The 25,061-nt window shown below is 53.8% G+C and overlaps 2 protein-coding genes across 4 annotated transcripts in view; one reads left to right on the plus strand and one right to left on the minus strand.

Annotated features, from left to right (window-relative positions):
• The window catches only part of NPR2 (natriuretic peptide receptor 2), a 40,657-nt gene extending 35,861 nt beyond the window's left edge, over positions 1 to 4,796 (plus strand). For all 3 annotated transcript variants that reach the window (XM_080973433.1, XM_080973434.1, XM_080973435.1), the window contains 7 exons: positions 118 to 264; positions 1,159 to 1,282; positions 2,850 to 2,918; positions 3,063 to 3,237; positions 3,430 to 3,528; positions 3,818 to 3,909; positions 4,164 to 4,796. In XM_080973433.1, coding sequence (XP_080829559.1) covers positions 118 to 264; positions 1,159 to 1,282; positions 2,850 to 2,918; positions 3,063 to 3,237; positions 3,430 to 3,528; positions 3,818 to 3,909; positions 4,164 to 4,226 — 769 coding nt within the window. In that variant the 3' untranslated portion in view covers positions 4,227 to 4,796. The remainder of the gene's footprint in view (positions 1 to 117; positions 265 to 1,158; positions 1,283 to 2,849; positions 2,919 to 3,062; positions 3,238 to 3,429; positions 3,529 to 3,817; positions 3,910 to 4,163) is intronic.
• A 235-nt stretch (positions 4,797 to 5,031) lies between these two features.
• On the minus strand, positions 5,032 to 17,319 carry SPAG8 (sperm associated antigen 8; the record flags this gene model as incomplete). The annotated part of the gene is made up of 8 exons (XM_080972119.1): positions 5,032 to 5,181; positions 5,476 to 5,538; positions 5,636 to 5,756; positions 8,541 to 8,586; positions 10,668 to 10,842; positions 14,728 to 15,076; positions 16,144 to 16,548; positions 16,820 to 17,319. 8 exons carry the CDS (start codon positions 17,317 to 17,319, stop codon positions 5,059 to 5,061), a joined length of 1,782 nt encoding a protein of 593 aa, XP_080828245.1. The 3' UTR covers positions 5,032 to 5,058.
• Between the last annotated feature and the right edge of the window lie 7,742 nt (positions 17,320 to 25,061).

Genomic DNA, 25,061 nt, shown 5'->3' on the forward strand with positions numbered 1-25,061 from the left:
CGTTATTTTATTGATGGGGGTGTGTGAGAGCAAAACACGGGGAAAGGGGGGCAGGTTCCCCACCCCGATGTCCCTGTGAAGCAGCCCCTGCCCCCCTCACCGCACTTCCTGCCGCAGGGAAGGGAGCGCCAGTATCCTGGACAACCTGCTCTCTCGCATGGAGCAGTACGCCAACAACCTGGAGAAGCTGGTGGAGGAGCGCACCCAGGCCTACCTGGAAGAGAAGCGCAAGGCCGAGAACCTGCTCTACCAGATCCTCCCCCAGTGAGTCGCTGGGGCGGGTGGGGGGCCCTGGGGGGGGTGGAACGCAGACCCAGCCAGGCAGGCAGAGGGGGCGCCAGGCAAGTGCCAATTCATAGGTATAGATGCTAGATTAGTAAGCCAAGCAGATCTCCATCCAAATCCCCCCAAATAAATCCCTTGGCTAATTGGCACCTTGCCCGCCCGCCCCACTTCCCTCTTCCGTTCACTCCCCCCCCCCCATATTAAATTTCCTGAATCAACTGAATTCTGCCAGGACCCCCCCCCCAATCCGTTACCTTTCAAAGCAGGGGCCATCTTACACTATTTCTCCAAAATATCCTACCAGGTAACCCAGGCTAAAAGGGACACGGGTGGCGCTGTGGGTTAAACCACAGAGCCTAAGGCTTACCGATCAGAAGGTCGGCGGTTTGAATCCCCGCGACGGGGTGAGCTCCCGTTGCTCGGTCCCTGCTCCTGCCAACCTAGCAGTTCGAAAGCACCTCAAAGTGCAAGTAGATAAATAGGTACCGCTCTGGCGGGAAGGTAAACGGCGTTTCCGTGCGCTGCTCTGGTTCGCCAGAAGCGGCTTAGTCATGCTGGCCACATGACCCGGAAGCTGTACACCGGCTCCCTCGGCCAGTAAAGCGAGATGAGCGCCGCAACCCCAGAGTTGGCCACGACTGGACCTAATGGTCAGGGGTCCCTTGACCTTTACCTTTAACCCAGGCTGCCCCCCCACCCAATTCAGTGGTGAGAAGATCTGGGGCCACCTTGAAGCTGGGTACTTGTCTTCGCACGCCTGGCTGCTGCACTGAGGGAGAGGCCCACCCTCACCTGCCTTCACAGTAATGGATGCGCAGGGGTTCGGGGTCAACCAGCGGCTCAGTGACTCACTTTACGTACCCCCCCCCACAGCTCAGTGGCCGAGCAGCTCAAGCGTGGTGAGACGGTCCAGGCCGAAGCTTTTGACTGCGTCACCATCTACTTCAGCGACATCGTGGGCTTCACCTCCCTGTCGGCCGAGAGCACCCCTATGCAGGTAGCGGGGGCGAAGGGGGCTTGGGTGGGGGCCCCTTGTCTCTGTCCCACTGGGCTGGCTGGGGGGGGGGGGTTAGCTTGACCCCGCCCACACACCACAGCCACGCCCCCTCCCAGCAGCAGAGGGAGGCGGTTGGTGTTAGGGGATTGTAGGGCTGGAAGGGGGGCCCAAGGGTCATCCAGTCCACCCCTGCAATGCCAGATGGCACACCTGGCTTTGACACCTTTGCAGTCCTGTCTTCAGCTTCAGTTAGGGTACCACACTGCTGCGGCAGGTGTCAGGAGTTCATCCTACACTCAAGTAGGATCCTGGCAGAGACACATGCCCGACTGGCATGTTCTCTCCCTCCTGGTCTTTTGTTCGGGAGCTTCAAAAGCTTTCTTCAGCCCGAACATCACAGCGACCGATGCCAACCGACACCGGTACACTTAGGGATCCGCAGAGTCTTTGCAGCTTGTGTAACAGACCTCAGTAACTTAGCATTTTGGCTAATCTACTTTATTTACATATAAAGACACACGGAGCACTGCAACATCCTCCCTCACTCTCTAGCATCAGACAGCAAAGAGAAAGAACAAAGGACAATGGTCCCACTTCACGGAACACAGGAACACAAACATCCTGTCTCCATCACTTCCCACTTTGTGGAGTCAAAACATACACCGTCATGTGAAAGACAACAATCCCATGACTGCAATCACGGAGCAGGAATTCTAACAGCAGGAAGGAAAATGACATTTCCATGAGCTCTGGCTTCCGTCAATGTGTCTCGTTGAGCCAGAAGCGGTTTAGTCCTGCTGGCCACATGACCCAGAAAGTTGTCTGTGGCAAACACCAGCTCCCTGAAAAGCAAGATGAGTGCCGCAACCCGAGTCACCTTTGACTGAACTCAACCATCCAGGGGTCCTTTTCCTTTTCCCTTTACGACACATTGCCTCCCTTGGATCAGGTGTAAAGGGAAAATGCCTCGGGAGGTGATAGACCCTCCTTCAAGAGTTTGGGTGGGCACCTGCCAGGGATTCTTCAGCTCTGAGTCCTGGGGGGTTAGGCTAGAGGACCTCTGGGGTCCCTTCCAGCCCTAAATTGATTTTTGAATTCTGAATGTATTATTATTCACGTTTTATACTGTATTTTATGCTGTTTTTTGTTGCATCAATTAAGTGTTATAAATTTGTTGTTAGCCGCCCTGAACCCAGTTTTCTGAACCGGGAAGGGCGGGGTATAAATAAAAAAATATATTTTATTTTAATTTATTATTATTAATAATAATAATGATAATAATAATAATAATAATAATAATAATAATAATACAATTCTATGACTCTAAGCAAAGCACATTGGGGACTCGGTAGTGAAAATCCCCAGGTGGCCCTATAGCGATGTCTGTGTCCCCCTCCTGGTGCTTCCACTCAACCTCTTCTCTGTCTCCCCCTGAAAGCTCACCCCCCCCAGGCTCCCTTGGCAACTCTGCCCCTTCTGCCCCCCATCTCTTCATTCTCCCCCAAAGATCCTCCTCTGCCCCGCTGCCTTGGCTCCCCCCAACTTACCTGAGTGTCTCCCTCCCCAGGTGGTGACCCTCCTCAACGACCTCTACACCTGCTTCGATGCCATCATTGACAACTTTGACGTCTACAAGGTGGGTGCGAAACATGCCTGTGGGTCCTGGCTGTTGGACCCAAAGCTGTGCCTCAGCCCCCAAACTAGAGCCAGGATTGGACCATATAGCTGTAGGGAAGAGGGCCCCCCTCCCCACTTCTGGCCTGACAGGTTCACCCCACAGGTGGAGACGATTGGCGACGCCTACATGGTGGTGTCAGGGCTGCCGGTCCGGAACGGGAAGCTGCACGCCCACGAGATTGTCCGCATGGCGCTAGCTCTCCTCGAGGCCGTCAAGACCTTTCGCATCCGGCACCGGCCCAACGAGCAGCTGCACCTTCGCGTTGGCATCCACTCGGGTGAGTCCTGGCACAGCGGGGGCACCAGCAGCAGGTCCTTCACCGGGGGATTTTGCGCAGAGGTCGGGGGGGGGGGGCTGTCTGTCAGGGACTCTTGCTGTTCCGGCGTTGAAGAGGGTTGGTCTAGATGACCCTCGGGGTCCCTTTGAACCCTACGATTCTAAGCCGCCACCTCCCTTTGCCTGCCTGCAGGGCCTGTGTGCGCAGGTGTGGTGGGCCTCAAGATGCCCCGCTACTGCCTCTTTGGGGACACCGTCAACACAGCGTCGCGCATGGAGTCTAGCGGCGAGGGTGAGCCCCCTCTCCCCACCCCACCCCCAACCTTGTTTAAGTTTCTGCTGCACAGCATTGCAGGGGGGGTGGACTAGAGGGACTTTGGAAGCCCCCCAACTGCCGTTCTACGATTCCCCCACAACTGGTGTCCCTCCTCCCTCTGGCCCAATGTGGACGCTGGCTGTGCATCTTTCCCCAGGCCCATATCTGTCTCTTCTGGCCCTGTTTTGGGAAGGAGGGGAGGAAGGAGGGGGGTCCCGCTGGCCCTGACCCCCTGACTCCACACCCCACCCCTTGTGTCTTCCAGCCTTGAAGATCCACGTCTCCAGCACCACCAAGGAGAACCTGGACGAGTTTGGCTGCTTTGAGCTGGAGCTGAGGGGGGATGTGGAGATGAAGGTGGGGGTCTCTATCCTCCCTGGTTGGGTGGGAGGGAGGGAGCCCCCACCCCACCAGGCAGCCCCCGACCCATGGCTCCTCCGCCAGGGAGGAAAAGGTCGCCGTTCCTGGTCCTCCTGCCCTGGACCTTTGGGAGAGTTGTGGCAAGATGCTGGAAGCCATGACCCCCTCGGTTTCTGCTGGGTGAGGGGCACGGGTGGGGGGTTTTTTTGGGGGGTGACCTGTCCCAGGGCTGAGCCTCTTCTTCTCCCCAGGGGAAGGGCAAGCTGCGCACCTATTGGCTGCTGGGCGAGAAGAAGAAGAATGTGGTCATCTGATGTGGCTCCTCCCCCTCCTGTGACTCCTCCCACTTACGGGTACCGGGCAGCAGGCTCCTCCCACCACCAAGAGCCACCGAAACTCCCCTTTGCCTTGGAGCAATAAGGCCCCCCCACCCCAGCCATGAGAGACAGGCGGGCGGACGAGAGAGAAGGAAGCACTTGGAGCCATAATGTCCCCGCTATGAGAGGAAAGCGAGAGAGAGAGAAAGAAGACGGGGCAGGAGGGGCAGGATGAGAGGCCCCCCCCCCCCGGGAATGTGCCCAGGGCTGGGTCTTGCCACCTCCTCCATCCCTTGCCCCCGCCCAGACCAAGATGCGCCAGCAAGGAGGCCCCAGGAGCCCAGGGAGAGGCAGCGCACCTCTCGGAGCACGGATCATCCCAGGCTGCTTGTGCTCCCCACGCCCAGGCGGGGGGCTGGCTGGTTCCTGACCCCCCCCTTGCAGGTGGGATCCTGCACCACAACTCAGCTGGCTGAGCCAACCCAGAGCGCCGCTGTTCCTCCCCCCTCCCTCCGGGTGTAAATATAGTGCAAAATATTTTGTCAAAATACAGACTTTTTAACCTGGGGCAGCCTTTGAGATTTGTCCGGGGCAGAGCAGGGGGCCGGTGCAGGTTGGAAGGTGCCTGGGGGGGGCAGCCTGGGGGGGCAGCCCTCCCTGCTCTCCTTCTCCTGGCTTTGCTGCTAGATCCAAAATGGAGAGACACACTTTGCCTGTCCAGAAGCTCCTCAAATCCTGCGCCCCCCCCCAGCCAGGGGGCTTCAAGGGGGGAAAAAGACCCAAAGCAGCAACACCCCCAATCTACCAATAGCTGCCCCCCTTTATTTTGTTAGAGCTTGGGGTAGTTCTCTGGGCCGTAGGGCAGCGGCTGGTCGAGGTATTCGGTGGTGGGGGTCGTGAATGTCGCACACTTCTTGAAGGGGGTGTCACCAGTCCGGATATTGGAGACGCCCTACGGGGGGGGGGGGAGAGAAACAGTGAGAAGGCAGCTGGGGGCCAGCAAATGCACCACCGTGGGCCACCCCTCCCTCTGCCTGTCAGGGAGCCAGCATTGTCTTGGTTTTTTTTGGGGGGGGCAGCCTCGTCAAGTGAAAGCAACAGGTGCAAGGGGGGAGGAGAGAACCCAACTCCTGTTCCCCTTCCTTTTTCAGTGCCCTCCAGAGCCTCTTCAAAGTCAGGACCATGGGGGGGGGGGAGAATGTAGGGCATTTGGGGTGGGGTGTTGGGGAGGGGGGGGGCCACTCACCGGCACCTGTCGGCAGTGCTCCAACCAGAAGGTCTGCGGCTGCTCCAGGCGGTAGTCGTGGGGCTGGGGGAGGGGAAGAGCAAGAGTCACATGGCAGCCTCCTTTTTGGGGGGGTTGGGGGGATGCCCCTGGGGGGGGCGCTTTCCTGCCTCTATCTCACCTTGGTGGGGGCAGGGGCCACCGACACGAAGCCCTCTTTGCGAAAGTGGTCGTGCGTGGTGGAGATGGTATCCATGGGCCCACATGGGGGGCCGTCGTCGTCCTCCTCCTTCAGCTCCTTGCTGCAGAGAAAGACAGGGGGGATGGGAAGCAGCTTCTTGGAATGGGGGGGGGGGGCAATGTCCAGTTCCCTGCCACTGGGAGCCCCACTGAGGAGACCTCAGAGATTTGCCAGGAAGATCTGAGCTTGGGGTGCTGCGTCAACCCCAAAGAAGACGGAGCAAATTTCGGCAGAGAGCTCCATCTTCCCCCAAACCTGCCTCCCTTCTCTGGCCCTATGGGACCTGGGGGAAGGGAGGACCCCCCTCCATGAGGTTCAGCATTGAGATCTGGGGCACGGGGGCTGGAGGCTGCACCCCTGAGACCCTCCGCCTGCCTCTGAGGGAAGGGGTCTCCAATCTCCTTTTGTTCAGGGGTCAGCAAACTTTTTCAGCAGGGGGCCGGTCCACTGTCCCTCAGACCTTGTGGGTGGCCAGACTATATTTTGAAAGAAAAGGAAAAAAAACGAATTCCTCTGCCCCACAAATAACCCAGAGATGCATTTTAAATAAAAGGACACATTCTACTCATGTAAAAACACACAGACAGATTGAGAAGGCGATGGGGCTGGATCTGGCTCCCGGGCCTTAGTTTGCCTACCCATGCTTTTGTTATTCCCCACGCACAGATTCCTGTCCTGCTTTCTTTTCCATCCCTTGGCTGGAGTTACCAGGAAAGGATTGATGCAACTGGTCTTTTCTTTAATTCTTCAAACACCTTCTTCAATTCGGGAAAAGTCTCCCACGCTGGTCTCCTCACGGTGCCTGACCTGCCACGCTGGTTGGGAGGGATCAGAAGGATCCCTTCGCCTAACCCCCTGCAATGGCTCCTTCGAAAAAGGAGCAAACTGGCCTTCGGCGCCAGGCCCTTTCCATGCCACTCTCAAAGTGGGCAGCTTAACAGTCCGTGCCCCGGTCCCATTCCTCAGAGAGCCCCTTTGCTTCCACCTCTCCATTGTGCCCAGTCCCCACTTGCTCCCAGGGTCATTCCACATCAAATCAACACACAAAACAAGGGTTTTGCCACCCACTGTCTCAGATTTTGATGAAACTTGGTGTTCACCTTTCCCTTATGGTTGAAAGAAACCCCCTTAAGTTTTTTCCCTCTATCTTAAACGGTTTAAATTTTATAGCACTTCAAAGTTTCGTGAAATCAGTGTTTCTGTCCCTCTTGAGATCCTCGGCCTTGTGTGCATTTTATTTTTTCCCTCCATAGCCAATGATCAGACATAAGAGACCCATAAATTTTATTCTTTGTTGAGAAAGAACACGTCTTTACAATAATTTTCACCATCAAAAACTTTTGATTGCAGTGTGCCCTAACGCTGAAAATTTAGGTTTTCTAAACCTAGTTTTTACACCAAAAAAGCTACATTTATACATTTTTTAAGGCATTTATAAAATCTTTTGAGTGCTGGTGTATTTTTCCCTGATATCCTCATCGTGTTATTGATGTTGGTGTAAAATTTCAAAGAGATCTGATCATTGGTTATGGAGAAAGAAAATTAAATGCACAGAAGGCCGAGGATCTCAAGAGGAAGACAAACACAGATTTCACGAAACTTCGAAGTGCTATAAAATTAAAACCGTTTGAGATAGAGGGGAAAAACTTAAGGGGGTTTCTTTCAACCATAAGGGAAGGGTTTACACCAAGTTTCATCAAAATCCGAGACGGTGAGTGGCATGACTTCGTTGAACTGACGTGGAATGATCCCGCAATCTGCTTCCAGCAAGGGGGGACCAGGGGCGGAGGAAGGGGGTGTGGTGGGGGCGGACTGCCCCAGATGTCTTCGCTGGGGGGGTGACATTTGGCACGCCTGCAGCCCACAAGCCTACCCCTTTGCCAGCGGCATTCCCCCCTTCCTCCTTCGTTTTGACAGCTGGGGGAGGCCTGGGAGTTGCGGGCGGGCATCTGAGCGGGTATCCCACACCTGGGAGGACTCCCTCGGTGCCACACCCCCCCTCGGGAGCGCACCCGCCCTGGGCAGCGCGGGCATATGCACTGCCGCTGGGGGGCACCTGCCCACCCTCTCATCTAGTAGAAGAAAGACCGCCACGGAACTGAGAAATTACACAAAACAAATACCGTGAAAATCCCGAAATGAGAAGTAATCAACTAGAAATATTATCTTATAGAATTAAATAACAAAAATCAAAAAGTTTAAGGAAAAAATTAGAAAAACCTAGAATTGAACAAAGCCTTAACAGGATGCCGGCTACAAACCTCGTTTCTTGAGTTTGTTTAAAATCATTTAAGGTTTATGATTTCTCTACTTCCTTCTGAGGAATCTGAATAGTTCAGTGAAACGAGGTTTGTAGCCGGCATCCCATTAAGGCTTTGTTCAATTCTAGGTTTTCTAATTTTTTCCTTAAACTTTTTGATTTTTGTTATTTAGTTTAATTCTATAAGATAGGTAATATTTCTAGTTGGTTACTTCTCATTTTGGGGATTTTCACAGTATTTCATTTGTTTTGTGTAACACCCTCTCATCCAGGGCTGCCTTGGGGCAGGGAAGCCCAAAGACGGACTGCCCCCTCCAGCGCCAAAGCAAGTGTTCCTGGCTGGTGGAGCCTCTGCCATTTGGGAAACGGGCGATGGCACAGCGGGTGAGACACCTGGGGGGGGCAGCTGCAGTTCTGTACAATTGAGCACCCAAATCTCTTGCAGAGCCAGAGGGAAGGAAGCCTCTCTCACCTTGGAAAGCCCATTCCAGAGGCAGGAGGGGAGGCCCCGCTGGGGGGGGGGGGCAACCCACGGCTCACCTGCTGTTCTGGGGGGGGGGGCTGGGCTTTCTGCCTGCTGCTCACCTGTGCTTCTGGTACAGGAGCCACTCCAGCATGGCCTCACGCTGCCCTGCGGGAGGAGGACAAGGAACAAGGTCAGATCTCAGAAAGCAGGACAGGGCCTCAAGTGTGGGGGGGAGAGGGGGGAGCAGAATGTCCTCCTCTGCCTGCCCCCCACACGTGCCAGTCTCCTTCGCCTCCCTGGGCAGCAGTGACGTCTTCGAGCTCCAAGCCAGGGGAGGGCTCTTCCCCCCTCTCTCGGGGCTTATATTGTGGTCTAACACCAGAACTCCTGGGTGTCCAATGAAGCCAAATGTTGGAAGATTCAGTGCAGAGAAAGGAAGTCCTCCTTCGTGCAGCACCGTTAAACTATGGAACTCCCTTCCACATGAGGCAGTGAGGCCACCAACTTGGATGGCTTGAAAAGGGGACGAGACACATTCATAGAGGACAAGAGGAATATTGGGGGCTCAAAGCCACGATGGCTCAGCTCTGGCAGGAATGCTTCTGAATCCCAGCTGCCGGAAACCATGGGAGGGGAGAGGGCTTGTGTTCAAATCCTGATTGCTGGTCCCGCCCCCGCCCCCCAACAGCTGGTGGGCCACTGTGAGAACAGGAGGCTGGACCAGATAGGTCACTGGCCTGATCCACTAGCAGTGGTGAAATCCCCAGCAGGCTACAGAAATGTTGCACAGAAAGGCTGCCTAGTGGGCTTGGGCTGGGGGGGGGGTGGCTGTGAGGGGCAGTGGGAAGAAAGGGGAAAAGGAAAGGGGGACCCAGGCGAGAGGTCAAGGACGGCTTCACTCTTTCCTCTTTATATGAGACAAAGCAGCTCAGGGTGCGAATGCAAAGGTGATCTACCCAGGTAAGCTCAGGTTACAGCTCTCCAGGCCTCACAAAGATCCCATTTCAGCCTAGAAGCTCCAACATCATCACTCTGAGAAGACGGTCAGGTTGAGGGGAGGGGGGCCCAGGGGGCCTTTGGGGGCTTTGCCATTGACTCCAGCTCAGCCTTGCAAGGAACCTTGGGGAGAAAGGCACCCACAAGGAAAGCCCTTTGCAGCCCCCATGGCGATTGCTTGGAGCCTGTGGGAGCAGAGACTCTTGAGAAGCCTGATTTAGACTGGGGTGTGGGAAGCAGTTTCTGGGGAGGGGGCACAGGCTGCTAAGAGCTTTGCCTGAGTGGCAGCTGGAGACTTCCAAGAGGCCAACGCCCCCCCCCCCCAGCTGCTGGGCAGGCTCCCCCTCCTCCAGGAAGCCCCATGGAAAGGGTCCCCAGCCTGTGGCCCCTCACACTGTGGATCCCCAGAAATTGGAGAGAGGAGGTGGAGCTGCTGCCTCCCCCCCCCCCCCCGCTCTGCGAGGGCTCAGGGCAGCGAACAGGAATGAAATTGGCTTAATCGAAACACGGAAGAAGACTCAAAGCCAAATGAAAAGGAGGAGCTAAAGGTAAAACGCCGTCATTCCCATGGAACGCTGGTTTTTCAAGGCAGCCCACACCGGAGAGCCTGGAAGGGCCGCCAGAGGGGCTGCCCCATGGAAGAGGGAGCAAGCTGGCTTTCTGCCACTCCCGAGGAGCCAAAGCAACAGATTCAAGTGACAAGAAATGAGATTCCCAGTGAACATCAGGAAGGGCTTTCTGATGGCAAGAGCGGTTTGGCAGTGGAACCGTCTCCCCGGACAGTGGTGGACTCTCCTTCCTTGGGGGCTTTGAAGCAGAGCTTGGGGGCCCTCTGTCATGGATGCTTCAGCTGCGATTCCCGCATTGCAGGGGGTGGACTAGAGGACCCTCGGGGTCCCTTCCAATTCTACAATTCTATGCTTCAAAGGCATTTAAGGTCCGTATCTGACTGAGTTCAGGCCAAGGAGGAGCCCCTCTTTTGAGGAAGGGGCTTTCACCCACAGAGACCACCCACCCGCCCCGTGTTGCCATTTCTGCAGGAGGGCCGAGTGGTCAGAGCCCTCCAGGTCAGGGACAGAGCCGGAGGTGGGTGTGCTTTGGGCGGGTCTGGACCCAAGAACAAAACGTGTCTGTCTGCTTAACGAGGAGAAACCGGAAAGCAAACAAGAAACACTTTTGTGGCAAAGTTTTTTCCCTTGACTGTCTGGAAAGGACGCTCTTGGCTCTGCGCCCCCGCCCCCGATCCTCACCTCTTATGGGGAGCCCAGTCCTCCAGGGCCTGCGGTAGGCGTCCTTCATGGTGGTGCTACTGCTTAGGCCAGCCAGAAACTGCTGGGTGAGCAGCCCCCGGTGGCCGTGCCGGTAGAAGGAGGCCTCTGTGCCCCACTCGGGACAGGGCACGCGGTCCAGGTCGTTGGTGGCTCTCTGGAAGAGGGCAGAGAGGGCGGCTGCAGGTTAGCCAGAGAACTCCACCTTGGGCAGGGCAGGGCAGGGGGCTGCCAGCTGCTCCCTCTCCCTGGAGTCTCCTGGCACACTCAGGGCTCTCCTTCCTTTAGGCAGTGAGGGGCAGCAGATTTAGCCCAGCCACCCCACAGCCCTGGCCCGATCCCTAGAGAGTCCTTCCCCAATCAGCGGGGGAGAGGCACTTTCATTTCTATTTTATTTATTAAATGTATATACTACCGTTCCTCTGAAGATCTCAGGGCGGTTCACAAGATTAAAATACAGGATAAAAGCACAAAATTAGTAGGACAAAATCAAACCAAAACAATACCCCCCCAACACATTTTAAAGGCTGCAGAATGTTAATCAGCCATAGGGAAAGCTGAACCAGGCATGTCAGGGAAATATAGTCCAGTTGCCCAGAATGGCAACCATGACCAAGCCAGCCCACGCAGGACAATTGAGGCACAAGGTTTTTGGGGGGACAGAGTTAGCTGAAGGTTGAAGGGAGTTTTGTGGTGCTGGGGGCAGGGATCTCTCTCTCCACTCTCTGGAGATCTGATCTAGAGTGGAGCATGCTCTAGTTATCTCCCGCTTGGGCTCCTGCAATGCACTCTACATGGGGCTACCTTTGAAGGTGACCCGGAAACCAGAATGTGGCAGCCTGACTTGGGACTGGGAGTGGCTGCTGGGACGATATAACACCGTTCCTGAAAGACCTACATTGGCTCCCAGGACGTTTCCGAACACAATTCAAAGTGTTGGTGTTGACCTTTTAAGCCCTAAGCGGCCTTGGCCCAGTAGACCGGAAGGAGCGTCTGCACCTCCATCGTTCTGCCCGGACACTGAGGTCCAGCGCCGAGGGCCTTCTGGCGGTTCCCTCACTGTGAGAAGCCAAGTTGCAGGGAACCAGGCAGAGGGCCTTCTCGGTAGTGGTGCCCACCCTGTGGAATGCCCTCCCACCAGATGTCAAGGAAATAAACAACTATCTGACTTTTAGAAGACATCTGAAGGCAGCCCTGTTTCAGGAAGTTTTTAATGTTTGATGTTTTATCGTGTTTTTAATATTCTGTTGGGAGCCGCCCAGAGTGGCTGGGGAAACCCAGGCAGATGGGCGGGGTATAAATTATTGTTGTTATTTGGTGCAGCTGAGGATTTGCTGCTGGGTCTGTGTGCCTCCATAGATCATCTACTTCCAACTAAACATTGGGAAGAACTTTCTTTTTTCTTAAAGATTTCTTGGGAAGAACTTTCTGACCGTAAGAGCTACTTGGCAGTGGAAAGGCCTCCCTTGGAATCTGGTGGACTCTCCTTCTCCTTTTAAAACAGATGGAGGACCGCTGTAGCCACCCCCAATGACACGTTCTCAAGATGGAGGGGGAGGGAACAGCTGCAGTCGCCTGCGGTTCCTGCGCAATGTTTGCCATCTTGCCAAAGGTTGCAGGCAGTTTTACCTGCAGCAATTGCATGTTGATTGCCCTCTTAGAAGACAAAGTCCAGCAACTGGAGGAACGTGTAGCTACGCTCCAAAGAATTAGAGAGCTGGAGCTCTTCTTGGAAGCAACAGAGCACACCGACTCCACCAAGGAGGAGACAGGGGACTCCCCTGAGAAGGAGGCTAGTTCACCAAAACAGGAGCCAGATATATGGAGAAACGTGACTCAAAGAAGTAGGAGGCCCAGGGTTCGCTCTGATTGTTTAGAAATACACAATCGCTTTGAGGTCCTCTCCCCTAGCATGGAAGACGAAGAGCAGACTCCATTTGAGGATCTCTCCCTCATTACAGTCGATCAGGTATATGAAGACAAGCAGCAAAGTCAGTCCTCAGGGAATGTGCAGGCGACCTTGGAACGGACAGCTCACGGAAGAACCCCGACCAAACCTAAGAGGAGGTGTGTAGTGGTGATAGGGGATTCCCTACTGAGGGGAACAGAATCAGTGATCTGTGGGCCTGACAAGATGTCTCGGGAAGTGTGCTGTCTCCCCGGGGCTAAGATCCAAGATGTAACTGAACGACTGCAAGGAATCATAAAACCCACTGACAAATACCCCTTCCTCTTGGTTCATGTGGGAACCAATGACACTGCAAGCAATAGCCTCCAGAAGATCAAAAGAGACTACGAGGCTCTGGGCAGGAAATTGAAGCAATTAAATGCACAAATTGTCATCTCATCTGTCCTCCCAGTTGAACGACGTGGCCCAGGGAGAGAGGGAAAAATACTGGAAGTGAACAGCTGGCTTCGCAAATGGTGTAAACAGGAACGGTTTGGATTCTTAGATCACGGACTGCAGTTTCTTGAAGATGGACTTCTGGCAAGCGATGGGCTGCACCTCACAACGGTTGGGAGAAATGTTTTTGCCAAAAATCTCAGAAACCTCATCAGGAGAGCTTTAAACTGACTAATGTGGGGGAGGGAGACAGTGCTCCTGAAGGTAGGAGGAGGGCAAATGTTGTCCCTATTTTCAAAAAGGGGAAAAGAGAGGACCCAAATAATTACCGCCCAGTCAGTCTGACATCAATACTAGGGAAGATTCTGGAGCAGATCATTAAGCAAACAGTCTGTGAGCACCTAGAAAGGAATGCTGTGATCACCAATAGTCAGCATGGATTTCTGAAAAATAAGTCATGTCAGACTAACCTGATCTCATTTTTTGACAGAATTACAAGCCTGGTAGATGAAGGGAACGCAGTGGATGTAGCCTACCTTGATTTCAGCAAGGCATTTGACAAGGTGCCCCATGATATTCTTGTAAAGAAGCTGGTAAAATGCGGTCTTGACTATGCTACCACTCAGTGGATTTGTAACTGGCTGACTGACCGAACCCAAAGGGTGCTCATCAATGGTTCCTCTTCATCCTGGAGAAGAGTGACTAGTGGGGTGCCACAGGGTTCTGTCTTGGGCCCGGTCTTATTCAACATCTTTATCAACGACTTGGATGATGGACTCAAGGGCATCCTGATCAAATCTGCAGATGACACCAAACTGGGAGGGGTGGCTAACACCCCAGAGGACAGGATCACACTTCAAAACGACCTTGACAGATTAGAGAACTGGGCCAAAACAAACAAGATGAATTTTAACAGGGAGAAATGTAAAGTATTGCACTTGGGCAAAAAAAATGAGAGGCACAAATACAAGATGGGGGACACCTGGCTTGAGAGCAGTACATGTGAAAAGGATCTAGGAGTCTTAGAATCATAGAATCATAGAGTTGGAAGAGACCACAAGGGCCATCAAGTCCAACCCCCTGCCAAGCAGGAAACACCATCAGAGCACTCCTGACATATGGTTGTCAAGCCATGTTCAAATATATAAAAGGATGTCACATAGAGGAGGGAGAAAGGTTGTTTTTCTGCTGCTCCAGAGAAGCGGACACGGAGCAATGGATCCAAACTACAAGAAAGAAGATTCCACCTAAACATTAGGAAGAACTTCCTGACAGTGAGAGCTGTTTGACAGTGGAATTTGCTGCCAAGGAGTGTGGTGGAGTCTCCTTCTTTGGAGGTCTTTAAGCAGAGGCTTGACAACCATATGTCAGGAGTGCTCTGATGGTGTTTCCTGCTTGGCAGGGGGTTGGACTCGATGGCCCTTGGGGTCTCTTCCAACTCTATGATTCTATGATTCTATGAGTAACCACCAGTCCAGGATTCCTTAGTTGTGATTCCCAAACTGCAGGGGCTTGAACTAGACGCCTGTCAGGCGCCCTTGCATCCAAAAGTGACACCCCGGCATAGGGGCTGCTGCTGTGGGACTGTCTCTTCATTTGGGAAATGCAGGGGGAGAAGGGAACAGGAATTCCCTGGTGACACCCCCCCTTGCCACCCCCTCCTGCCAGTCCAGGGGTGTGGAGTCCAGGCAGCCTTACCTCCTCCTGCCAGTTGTAGATCAGGCACTTTCCCCGAATGGGGAGCTCCCTCATGGGCTCCAGGGGGACAACGGGGATGGCCTCCTGTTCCGTGGCCGGCAGCTCCCCAAGAGCGGGTCCCGGGACCCCGTGGCAGGGAGGCAGCTCCACCGAGTAGGCTGGGGTGCGGACCACCACGGGGGGCTCTTCAGGCAGCATCTCCTTGGGGCCGTACACCACCACTGGCTCCTGCCCCTCCTCTCCCAGGCACAGAGGGGGCTCCGCCACACAGCAGGGGGCTTCTGGGCCAGGAGGCGCCGCCTCTCCATCGCTGGGCGCAGGTGGGCCTGGAAGGACGGGAGCCAGGGACCTGCACAGGTTCAGGAAGGGGGAAAGGCAGTCAGACGGCTCTGCTCCAGGCAGAAAAGTGAATGGCACAGACCCTTCCCTCCAAGAAAGAAAATGGGAAACTCTGTTTATTTTTAAAATTTGCATCTTGCTCTTCATCAAAAAGATAGCCAGGTGGGAGGCCTGGCAGTGCCATAGCTGGGGGGGGGGGGTAGCCAGGTTTTCTTGCCCTGGTGAAGCCGCCAGGGGGCGGAATTGAGGCTCCCAGGCTGGGGGTGTGTGTATGCAACTATTCATGAGGTATGTGTGCCAAACTGGGTCTTTGACCCAGGTAAAATAGAGCCTAGTTTTGCCCCTGCATAACACAGAACACCAAGCCAAAGTCACACAGCAGTACATGAAATTAAAACCAGGCTTCGCCTCATCATTTCATGGGGGAGGGGGGATTCCTGCCGCAACCTATAGAGTTCAGTCTTTAACTGAAGGTCAGGGAAAACATGGGGCTGGTATTTATTTTTAAAATCTGTATACCGCCCTTTAGTTGTAGATCTCAGGATGGTTCACAACATAGGATGGCTCCAAGTGCAGAGCTTTAGGAAGGGGATTCCGTGCCCAGGACAAGAGCCACCACTAAGAAGGCCTGTCTCTGCAGCCTCTCAGCCGAATGAATCTTAAAGGGGGGCTCCCAAGCGAAACCTCCCAAATCCCACCTCAACATGGGCAGGTTCCTTTGGTGTGGGCAGTCCTTGAAATAATGGGCTCCCAAACAGTTTAAGGCAGGCCTGGAGCCAAATGCGGCCTTCCCCTGCCCTCTGCCTGGCCCTTGGCATTCCCAGCAGGCCACCCCACCCCTGCTCTGTGCCCTTCTCGAGGGCTTTTGCCTGGCTAGAGTTTGCTGTGAGGATGCCCCTTGCTTGCCTAGGTGGCGCCCACTTTTGATTTTGCCGGCCTACCGGCATGCATCTCAGGAGACCACGGCCCCCATTCACACGTGCAGAAAGACACGTGTTGGGCGTAGCCTCGCCTCCTCCCCCGCCCCGCGCGGCGGCCCCTTCCTCTGCGCCTCCGTCACTTTCTTCCATTCCTCACCCGTCCTCCGGCTCCATCCCTCCGACCGGCGCCGCTCGGGCTGGGGGGACCGGAGACGTTGTCGCGGAGACGCCAAACACGGACTGGGGGCCCAGCTGGCCACTACCATGGCGACAGCGACGCAGCGCGCCCATTGGCCCGGCGGCGACGGCAGGAAAAGCTCCCATTGGCGCGCGCCGAGGGCCGCCGCCCCGCCCCTGCCCCGCCCCTCTCGCCCGCGCCAGGCTCCGCGACGGCCGGTCTCTGCCCCGACGGGCGTCCAGTGGTGAGCCAGGCGGAGCCGGCGAAGACCTGCAGCCCTGCTGCCCTTGCCCGGCCGAAGAGGCTGCGCCTTGCGAGGCCAAAGCGAGCCTGGAAGAGACGCAGGCGGCTCGCCCGCTCCCTCGGGGCCAGGGCAGGGGATCACTGCCGGATTTACGTATAAGCTATAGCTTAGGGTCCCACCAGAAAATGTAAAGAAAAAAACCTGGATGTACATTTCCAAAATATAAGATAAAAAAAACAAAAACCTACATACAGGAACAGTGTTTTGTGTTGTGTAGGCTCCTATTAGGTCCATAAATTGCCATACAGCATCTATTCAACACACAAAACATCGACAATTTGTTGCTGACAAAGGACAGCTGGACATGTAAAAGGGCCCCATTACCTTCAGGAGCTGAGGGCCTCCTCAAACCTCAATCCGGCCCTGCAGAGGGTCATGGGGGCCGAAGAGACGCCTTCGGGTCTGGAGAGCCACACCAGGGAGTCCGAGGGAAGCTGGTCGTGCGCTCCCTCGACGGCGCCTACGGTGGAGCCGAGCGTGCCCCGGGCCATGGGCAGAGAGTTTGCGAATGGCCACATCTGGCCCCCGCGCTGGCCGGAGAGGCTCCTCCTTTCCAGGCCCCTCCCCAGCCCCGCCTGCCTCCCCCGAGCCTCTCCGGAAAGGGGCTGTCGGGCCGCGGGGCGCATCTGCCGAGCAGCTGCGGCGAAGACAACGAGGAGGCGGCGGCGGGCGCGGGGAGTTTGCCAAGCTGTCGTGCCCGAGGGTTGCGTGCCGCCGCCAAGCTCCTTGGCCCGCGAAGGCTGCCCTCGGCTGCAGCTGTAGGTCACCACTCTGCACGTGCTCAGAAGAGAGGGGCTGATCCTGAGGCGTTTGCCCAGCTCTCCTCCAGCTCCCTCCCAGCTCGACTGCATCCGCTGCTCCTGTTATTCATTATGGAGTTTGTTCTCCCTCCTCTGGCTCTTCTCAGACGGCCAAATATTATGTCCCTCTCATGTGGAGCCTCCAGTATCCTGGTGTTTCATTTAGTCTTCTTTGGCGATCACTCCTAACTGAGTAAGATTGTCTTCCATGAACACGGTCTTAATAGGGTGTCTGTAAGTGACTGTGGTGAGAAGAGAAGACTCCCTGGAAAAGACCCTGGTGTTGGGAAAGATGGAGGGCACAAGGAGAAGGGGACAACAGAGGAAGAGATGGTGGGACAGTGTTCTCGAAGCTACCAGCATGAGTTTGACCAAACTGTGGGAGGCAGTGAAGACAGGAGGGCCTGGCGTGCTCTGGTCCAGGGGGTCACAAAGAGGCGGACACGACTAAACAACTAAACAACAACAAGTGACTGTGGAGGCCAATTCTGGATCCACACATCCTTCCACAGTGGGGACATTGGTTTCCAGATGGGAGTTGATCATGGTGAGGGTTTGCCAAGCGTGCCTTCCTCTTAGCACGTTTCTCCCTTGCGCCTAAGTTTGAGTGTCTCCAAAGTCCATGATGCCTTTGGTCAAGGCTGTTCTTCAATTGGAGCGCTCACAGGCCAGTGTTTCCCAGTTGTCGGTGTTTATACCACATTTTTAGGATTGGCCTTGAGAGCATCTTTAAACCTCTTTTGTTGTCCACCTGTATTTCACTTTCCATTCTTAAGTTGGGAACAGAGTACAGTGGTACCTCGGGTTCCATACGCTTCAGGTCACAGACTTTGCTAACCCAGAAATAGTACCTCGGGTTAAGAACTTTGCTTCAGAATGAGAACAGAAATCGTGCTCCGGAGGCACAGCAGCAGCGGGAGGCCCCATTAGCTAAAGTGGTGCTTCAGGTTAAGAACAGTTTCATGTTAAGAACGGACCTCCAGAATGAATTAAGGACTTAACCCGAGGTACCACTGTAATTGCTTTGGAAGACGATAATCAGGCATCCAAACAACATGACCAGTCCAACGAAGTTGTTCGCCTGTCTTTCCAAGTGATGTGTAAAAATTTTCAGAGACATCGTTGATGGGATCTTTCAAGGAGTTGGAGATGGTGTTTATAAGTGGTCCATGTTTCACAAGCAGACAGTAAGGCTGGTAGTACAATAGCTTTGTAAGCAAATCTGCACTTCCAGAGCTCAGGTGATGCTGGATTTCGGCATCAATGTTGGCCCTTGTGGAAAGATAACTGCCCAGGTAGGAGAAGTGATTGACACTTTCCAACATTACACCATTGCAGAGCTTCAGGCCAGTATGTTTCTGCCCCGACCTTCTGCATGCAGAGAGGATGGTCTCCTTAGTTTACTATCTGAGTGCTGGTCAGGCCAGGCATAGCCTAGAGGCCCCCCCCACCAATGGCTGAGACACTTGCTTCTGGATCACGTCTTCCCCCTAAGCACATTCAGTCCAGGCAGGAGTGGGGCATTCCCAGCCCTCCCCACCACCACAATATATTTATTTTTTACTTTCAATCACATAAAGCAGTTCACAATTTGTGTTGTGCTTATTATTCTTTTTTAATTAGGACACCCACAACCCACCCTCTCGATGACAAAATCAAACTCAAGGCAACTTACAAACAGAAATACAGATCACAACAGAAAAGGTGCCAGACCTGATTTAAAAAGCACCAAGTGAAAACAGCAGCATAAAACATCACCATGTACTGCTCTATGTTATTAATGTTTCCCTTAAAAAAAAAATTAACCTAGTTTGTACTCACTAATGCCTGAAATAGAGAGCAATTTTATGTAATATTGAAGCCACAATAGGGGAAAGGGGGCAGAATTCCTGCATTTGTTATAATGGTTACATTTATAATCTCTGTATTGACAGATACCCTTTTGTATTTTTTCCATAAAATCAATTTTAAAAAATCACACAATCAACAGCTGAGCAAAACTAAATAAAAATGCACTCAGGGCTCCAACATAAGAAATGGCTATCAGAATAAAACAGTCTTAAGAGCCTTTTTAAAATCAGAGCAGGCTAATTGGTGGGTGACAGCCCCACCGTGCCAGACAGGCATTGCCAGAGTTTAAGGTGCCCCACTTTGAAAGCCCCCCTTCTCAGCCCAGGCTGCAATTCAGCTGGTTAAGGAACAGCAAACATTGACATCATGGTGTAAAACAATAAAAACTATTTATGCAAATATTTCAAATGGCAGGAGAGTGACAGAAGCTTCTGCCCTTGCAGCAGAATGTCAGCCATATTTAGAGGCCGAAATGGGGGCTCCCATGTGGTTCTTGCTGGAAAGACCCCCCCCCCCCCCATTAACAGGAGAAGTATGGCAAAGCTGCCTCTGGCTCCTGTTGATTGATTGCCTGTGTGCACGTCATGAAAAATGATGGCTGGGTTTTTGTTGTTGTTTTAATGGAGCCTAGAAAGAGAGTTCTGGAAACTCCACCCGTCTCCCAATTGTGCCCAGCATGGTGGAGAGGCCAGACAGCCCCACTTGCAGCCTGGGGGCGGTGTGGGGGGGCCAGGGGCAGCTGTTTGGCAGTCAATTGTGTGCCTGGTGGAGGAGCCTGTTGCTGCTGCTGCTGCTGCTACTGCACTCTGGACCCCCCAGGCCTGTGGGACTAAGAATAGCCTGGCCTGGCCCTGCTGGGGAAATGTGGTCTGCAGAGCCTGCACCAGCCGCTCTCCCTCTGCTGTGGGTCGGGAGGAGGAGGAGGAGGAGGAGGAGGAGGCAGCTGGCCTGGCACAAGGAGGTTTCCGAAGCCCTTGCTTCTGAGGCTGCTCCCTCGCTCGCCCCGCGTGCGCCACAAAAGTGGGATGGCGGGAGGAGAAGTCCAGGTCTGGGCCTGCAGGTTCTCCCTGGGAGGAAGTGGCCCTGGCAGAGGCTTGCCTGCTTGCACCAGGGGGCCACTGCAAAGCAGGCCATGGACTCTGAGCCTTGCACCTGGAAAGCCCTCTCTGGGATGGAGGAGAGTCTTTCATCTACAAGGACAGAAGCCACAAGAAGTTTACCCTTTCTCCCCAGTTCAATGACCATAAAACACCAAACCCCGTCCTGGGCACTGTGCATAAACAAGCAAGCCCCCCCAGCCCCCCCCCCAGATCCCGTGTCTCTGGCTCAGACTGCAGGACCACCTGAGCCAAAAGGGGGGTCCATGTGTGGCTTTGGGACCTCAAGAGTCCAGCTGGTGAGTGGGGACAAGCAGCCACTCCTTTGCGCTGCACTCACGCCACTCTTTCAAAGCCCCCACCTCCCAGCACCCTTTGTGCCCTTTCCAGCTTCGAGTTAAGGAACCTTAAACCCACACACAGCACTTGGGGGTGTGCCCGTGGGGCAGGGGACTCACTTGAAAGGGAAAGGACTCTCCTGCATGGGAGATTTTTGATGCTTCCATTGTGGTTCCTGAATTGCAAGGAGTCGGACTGGATGGGGATCCCTTCCCCCTCAGTTGCTGGCATCCATCTGTCTCGAGAGACAATGGAGTGTGCCTCTGGGGGCTGGAGAATCACAGCGGCTGCTGTGGCTGCAGAGACCGGTAACTTGTACCTCCTGCCTCCTGCATCGTGTTGGCTGCATCTGCAGCACCCAACTGACCACCCCAGGGTGCAAGCTTGTGTTTAGAGGTCCTGGGCTGCCCAGACGACCAGCCCTCCCTCTTCCAAGGGAAAGCAGAGCAAGACATCGGCACCAGCTCAGCTGCAGGAGTTGCCCAAAGGAGGAGGCATACCAGGCACCATCCCACCCCTTCAGGGACTCCAGGTTGCTGAAGAATTTACTCCTGAGCCTGTTCTTCTCCTGAAGATGTAATTCCATACTTTTGGATGCACCAGGAGGGTGCAAATGGAGCCAGCCTTGGAGAGCCTCAACAGGGAGAGCTGCTGGAGGGCAGCCCCCCAAGGCCCCCAGGCTGTGAAGTCTCCCTTTGGGTTGACCTCTGGAGGCCCTTGGCTCCCCGCTTCTCTTGCACAGGCAGCTCCTTCAGGCCTCTCCCTGCCCCCACCGTGTGCTCAGGGCTCTGCTATTCGTTGACTTTGGCTGGAGGAGTCAACGACCGATGGGGCTTGGCAGTGTGTGTGTGTGTGTGTGTGCGTGCGCTGGAGGGGGGGCTGTTTGCCTTTCATTAGGAAACTCCTAACAGCCCACCAGGGATGACGCACGTCCCCAAAGGAGACCGGAGGGGGTGGGGGCGGAGTTCTCCCTTGGTAGCCTCAGCTGCTCCCAGACATCTCGGTGGCTGTCAGGGCCTGGCCTTGGACTGTGGGCAGCTGAGCGGGGGCGGGGGGGCAATCTCTCGCTTGCCTGGCTCTGGCTCCAACCCCACTGCTTCCAGGGCTCTTCAGGGCTGGGGTGATTATGCTGTGGCCGCTTTAAGTCTGTGTGTCACTAACCCCTCTTGTATTTTTTAGCTCTACTCCCCCCCCCCCAATTTGCAGATGGTGTCTTGGCTGCCCCAGAGAACATGGGGTTGGACTAGATCAGGCATCCCCAAACTCAGTCCTCCAGATGTTTTGGGACTACAATTCCCATCATCCCTGACCACTGGTCCTGATGGGAGTTGTAGTCCCAAAACATCTGGAAGGCTGAGTTTGGGGATGCCTAGACTTGGGGGTCCTTTCCAACTCTGCCATTCTAGGATTGCACATCTGTGTGGGTCGAGGGGGGAGAGAACGTCTGTGCATGCAGAACAGATTGGAACTGGCACTGGATGCCGTCCCCCTGGGGGTGGGACCAAATTTTTACATCTGTTGAAAATGTGGACGGCTTCCAAGCCTCATGTCCAAGGGGGGGGGAGAGAGAGAGAGACCCCATAACCCACACCCAGGTAGTAGTAATAATAATGATAATAATTTATTATTTATACCTTGCCTATCTGGTTGGGTTTCCCCAGCCACTCTGGGCGGCTTCCAGCAAAATATTAAAATACAATAATTCATCAAATATTAAATATTAATGTGGCTGCCTTCAGATGTCTTCTAAAAGTCAGGTAGTTGTTTATTTCCTTCACATCTGGTGGGAGGGTGTTCCACAGGGCGGGTGCCACCACTGAGAAGGTCCTCTGCCTGGTTCCCTGTAACCTCCCTTCTTGCAGTGAGGGAACCGCCAAAAGGCCCTTGGAGCTGGACCTTGGTGTCCGGACAGAACGATGGGGGTGGAGACGCTTCTTCAGGGATACTGGACCAAGGTTGGGCTGTGGACCCCCAGTCTAAAATCCTGGAGAGTCTCTGCCACTCAGTATGAAGGCTACTCAGCTCAATTGACGAATGGCCTGCCTTTGTATAAAGGCAATTTCCTATGATCCCCCCGCCCTGTACCCCAAGATCTGCAGGCAGTGGGAGGTCCTGGGGAGCCTCTGCAACAGCCCCCTTCTCCTCAAGGGAGAACCACACAGCCGCTCCAGAGGTGAACTGTGGCTTCCCTTTGCTCACTGCCTGGCAGGAGCCAGAGAAAACCAGCCGGGCCCACAAGGGCCTATTTTTACTTCTAAAAGGTTGCACATCGATCGCTTCCTGATGGCAGCAGCAAAATGTCTCCTAGGTCAGGATTTCTGCTGGAAGGAAACAGAGAGATGGGCCTTCAACCTGGGCTTGCAAGAACAAATCTTGAGGCGTCCTCAGCAGGCTAAAATGATCCTCATGGGCTCAGAGAAGGCAGAATTAAAAGTAGGAGGAGACCGGAAACTCTGCAATTGTTTGTCAGATTGTGAAAAAGGCAGTCAGCCCTGAACACGGCTGGACTGAGGCATCAATGCTACAACATGCAGGCTTAAATTTACAATCGTACGGTGCAATTATTATCGTACAATCTTGTAATTTTCTAAGCATGCTTAGAAAGGCAGTGATGGAAGGATGGGAGGCTAAAGAGGATGGGGAGAATTCATGGGGCAGAGGGATCTCGAAGGCTGGTAGCCACAGCGGCTGATGCTCTGTCTCCACAACTGGAAGCAGCGATGCGCCTGAATCCCTGTTGCTGGAAGCCATGGAGGGGAAAGTGTTGCTCTTGGGCTGGGGTGCTGCTTGTGTGTTTCCTGTAATGAGCATCTGGTCAGCCTCAGGGAGAAAAGGAGGCTGGGCGAGATCCAACAGGCTCCTCTGATGTTCTGAGGCATCTGGGATAGCACAAGACTCTTAATCTCAGGGTTGTGGATCCAAGCCCCACATTGGGCAAAGGATTCCTGCATTGAAGGCGGTGGGACTAGATGACCCTCACGGCCCCTCCCAACTCTACCGTTTTATCTGGCCTTGGCTCACACCTCACAGAACAGCATCTGGCCTGCTGGATCAAACCCAAGTGCCCCCCCAGGCCAGCAGCACTCACCCTGTTTGCCCAGTGGCTGGTCTGGGCTTCAAGGAAGCCAACCAGCCCTTCTTGCTGTTGTCCCTCAGCAACTAACATCTACAGGTAGGCTGCCTCTGCAAAAGGAGGTTCATGGCAGAGCTCATGGTCTCCTTCAGAAGCATAGACGGTGCATCTAACGTCTCCTAACTTTATCCGAGGCGACCCTTCCTGAATCCCAAAAAGGTTTTCGACCTTCTAGGGGGACAGTGGACATGATTCTCACGGCTCGACAGCTTCAAGAGGAATGCAGAGAGCCCAACCAACCCCTGTATACGGCTTTTATTGACCTATCTAAGGCCTTTGACACTTAAAATCTTAATGCCCTGTGGACTGTCCTTCTGAAAACTGGCTGCCCAGATAAATTTGTGAACATCCTTTGGCTCCTCCATGATAATGCGACAGCAACAATCACAGATAACAATGGCTCTCAAAGTGAACCATTTACAGTGGGATCAGACGTTAAACAGATTGTGTTATCGTCTCAACTCTATTTATTATTTTCATTGCCATGATCCTACACTTTGTCAAAGGGAAACTCCCCACCAGAGTAGAAATCGTATATCGAACAGATGGAAAGCTCTTTAATCTGAGCAGGCTGAAAGGAAAGAGTAAGGTTACCATAACTTCCGTCACAGAGCCTCAGTATGCTCAACGTAGTGTGCACACGCTCAGATGACCTCCAAACCATCCTAAATATCTTCACAGAAGCTTACAGAAAGCATGGCCTATCACTCAACATCCAAAAAACCAAAGTGCTGCACAAACAAGTACAAAATCACCCCTCTGCAGCGCCACAAATCCAACTCAATGGTGTAACGTTGGAAAATGCCGATCGCTTCTCCTACCTGGGCAGTTATCTTTCCACAAGAGCCAACATTGATGCCAAAATCCAGCATCGCCTGAGCTCCGCGAGTGTGGCTTTCTCCCGATGGATGTGCAGAGTGTTTAAGGTCTAGGACATTTGCACGGAAACCAAAATACTTGTTTACAAAGCTATTGTACTACCAACCTTACCGGATGCTTGTGAAATGTGGACCACTTATAAACGCCATCTCCAACCCCTCGAAAGATTCCATCAATGGTGTCTCTGAAAATTTTTACACATGACGTGGGAAGACAGGTGAACTAATGCCAGTGTCCTGGAAGAAGCAAAGACCACCAGTGTCAAAGCAATGATTCTTCAACCTCAACTTCGTTGGACTGGTCATGTTGTTTGGATGCCTGACTGTCAACAACAAAACAAAAGAGGTTTAAAGACGCTCTCAAGGCAAATCCTAAAAATGTGGTATAAACACCGACAACTGGGAAACACTGGCCTGTGAGCGCTCCAATTGAAGAACAGCCTTGACCAAAGGCATCATGGACTTTGTTTTTTGTTTTTATAATATATTTATTAA

The sequence above is a fragment of the Podarcis pityusensis genome, assembly GCF_964106645.2.
Source record: "Podarcis pityusensis genome assembly, chromosome: 11".
In the NCBI taxonomy this organism is placed as follows: domain Eukaryota; kingdom Metazoa; phylum Chordata; class Lepidosauria; order Squamata; family Lacertidae; genus Podarcis; species Podarcis pityusensis.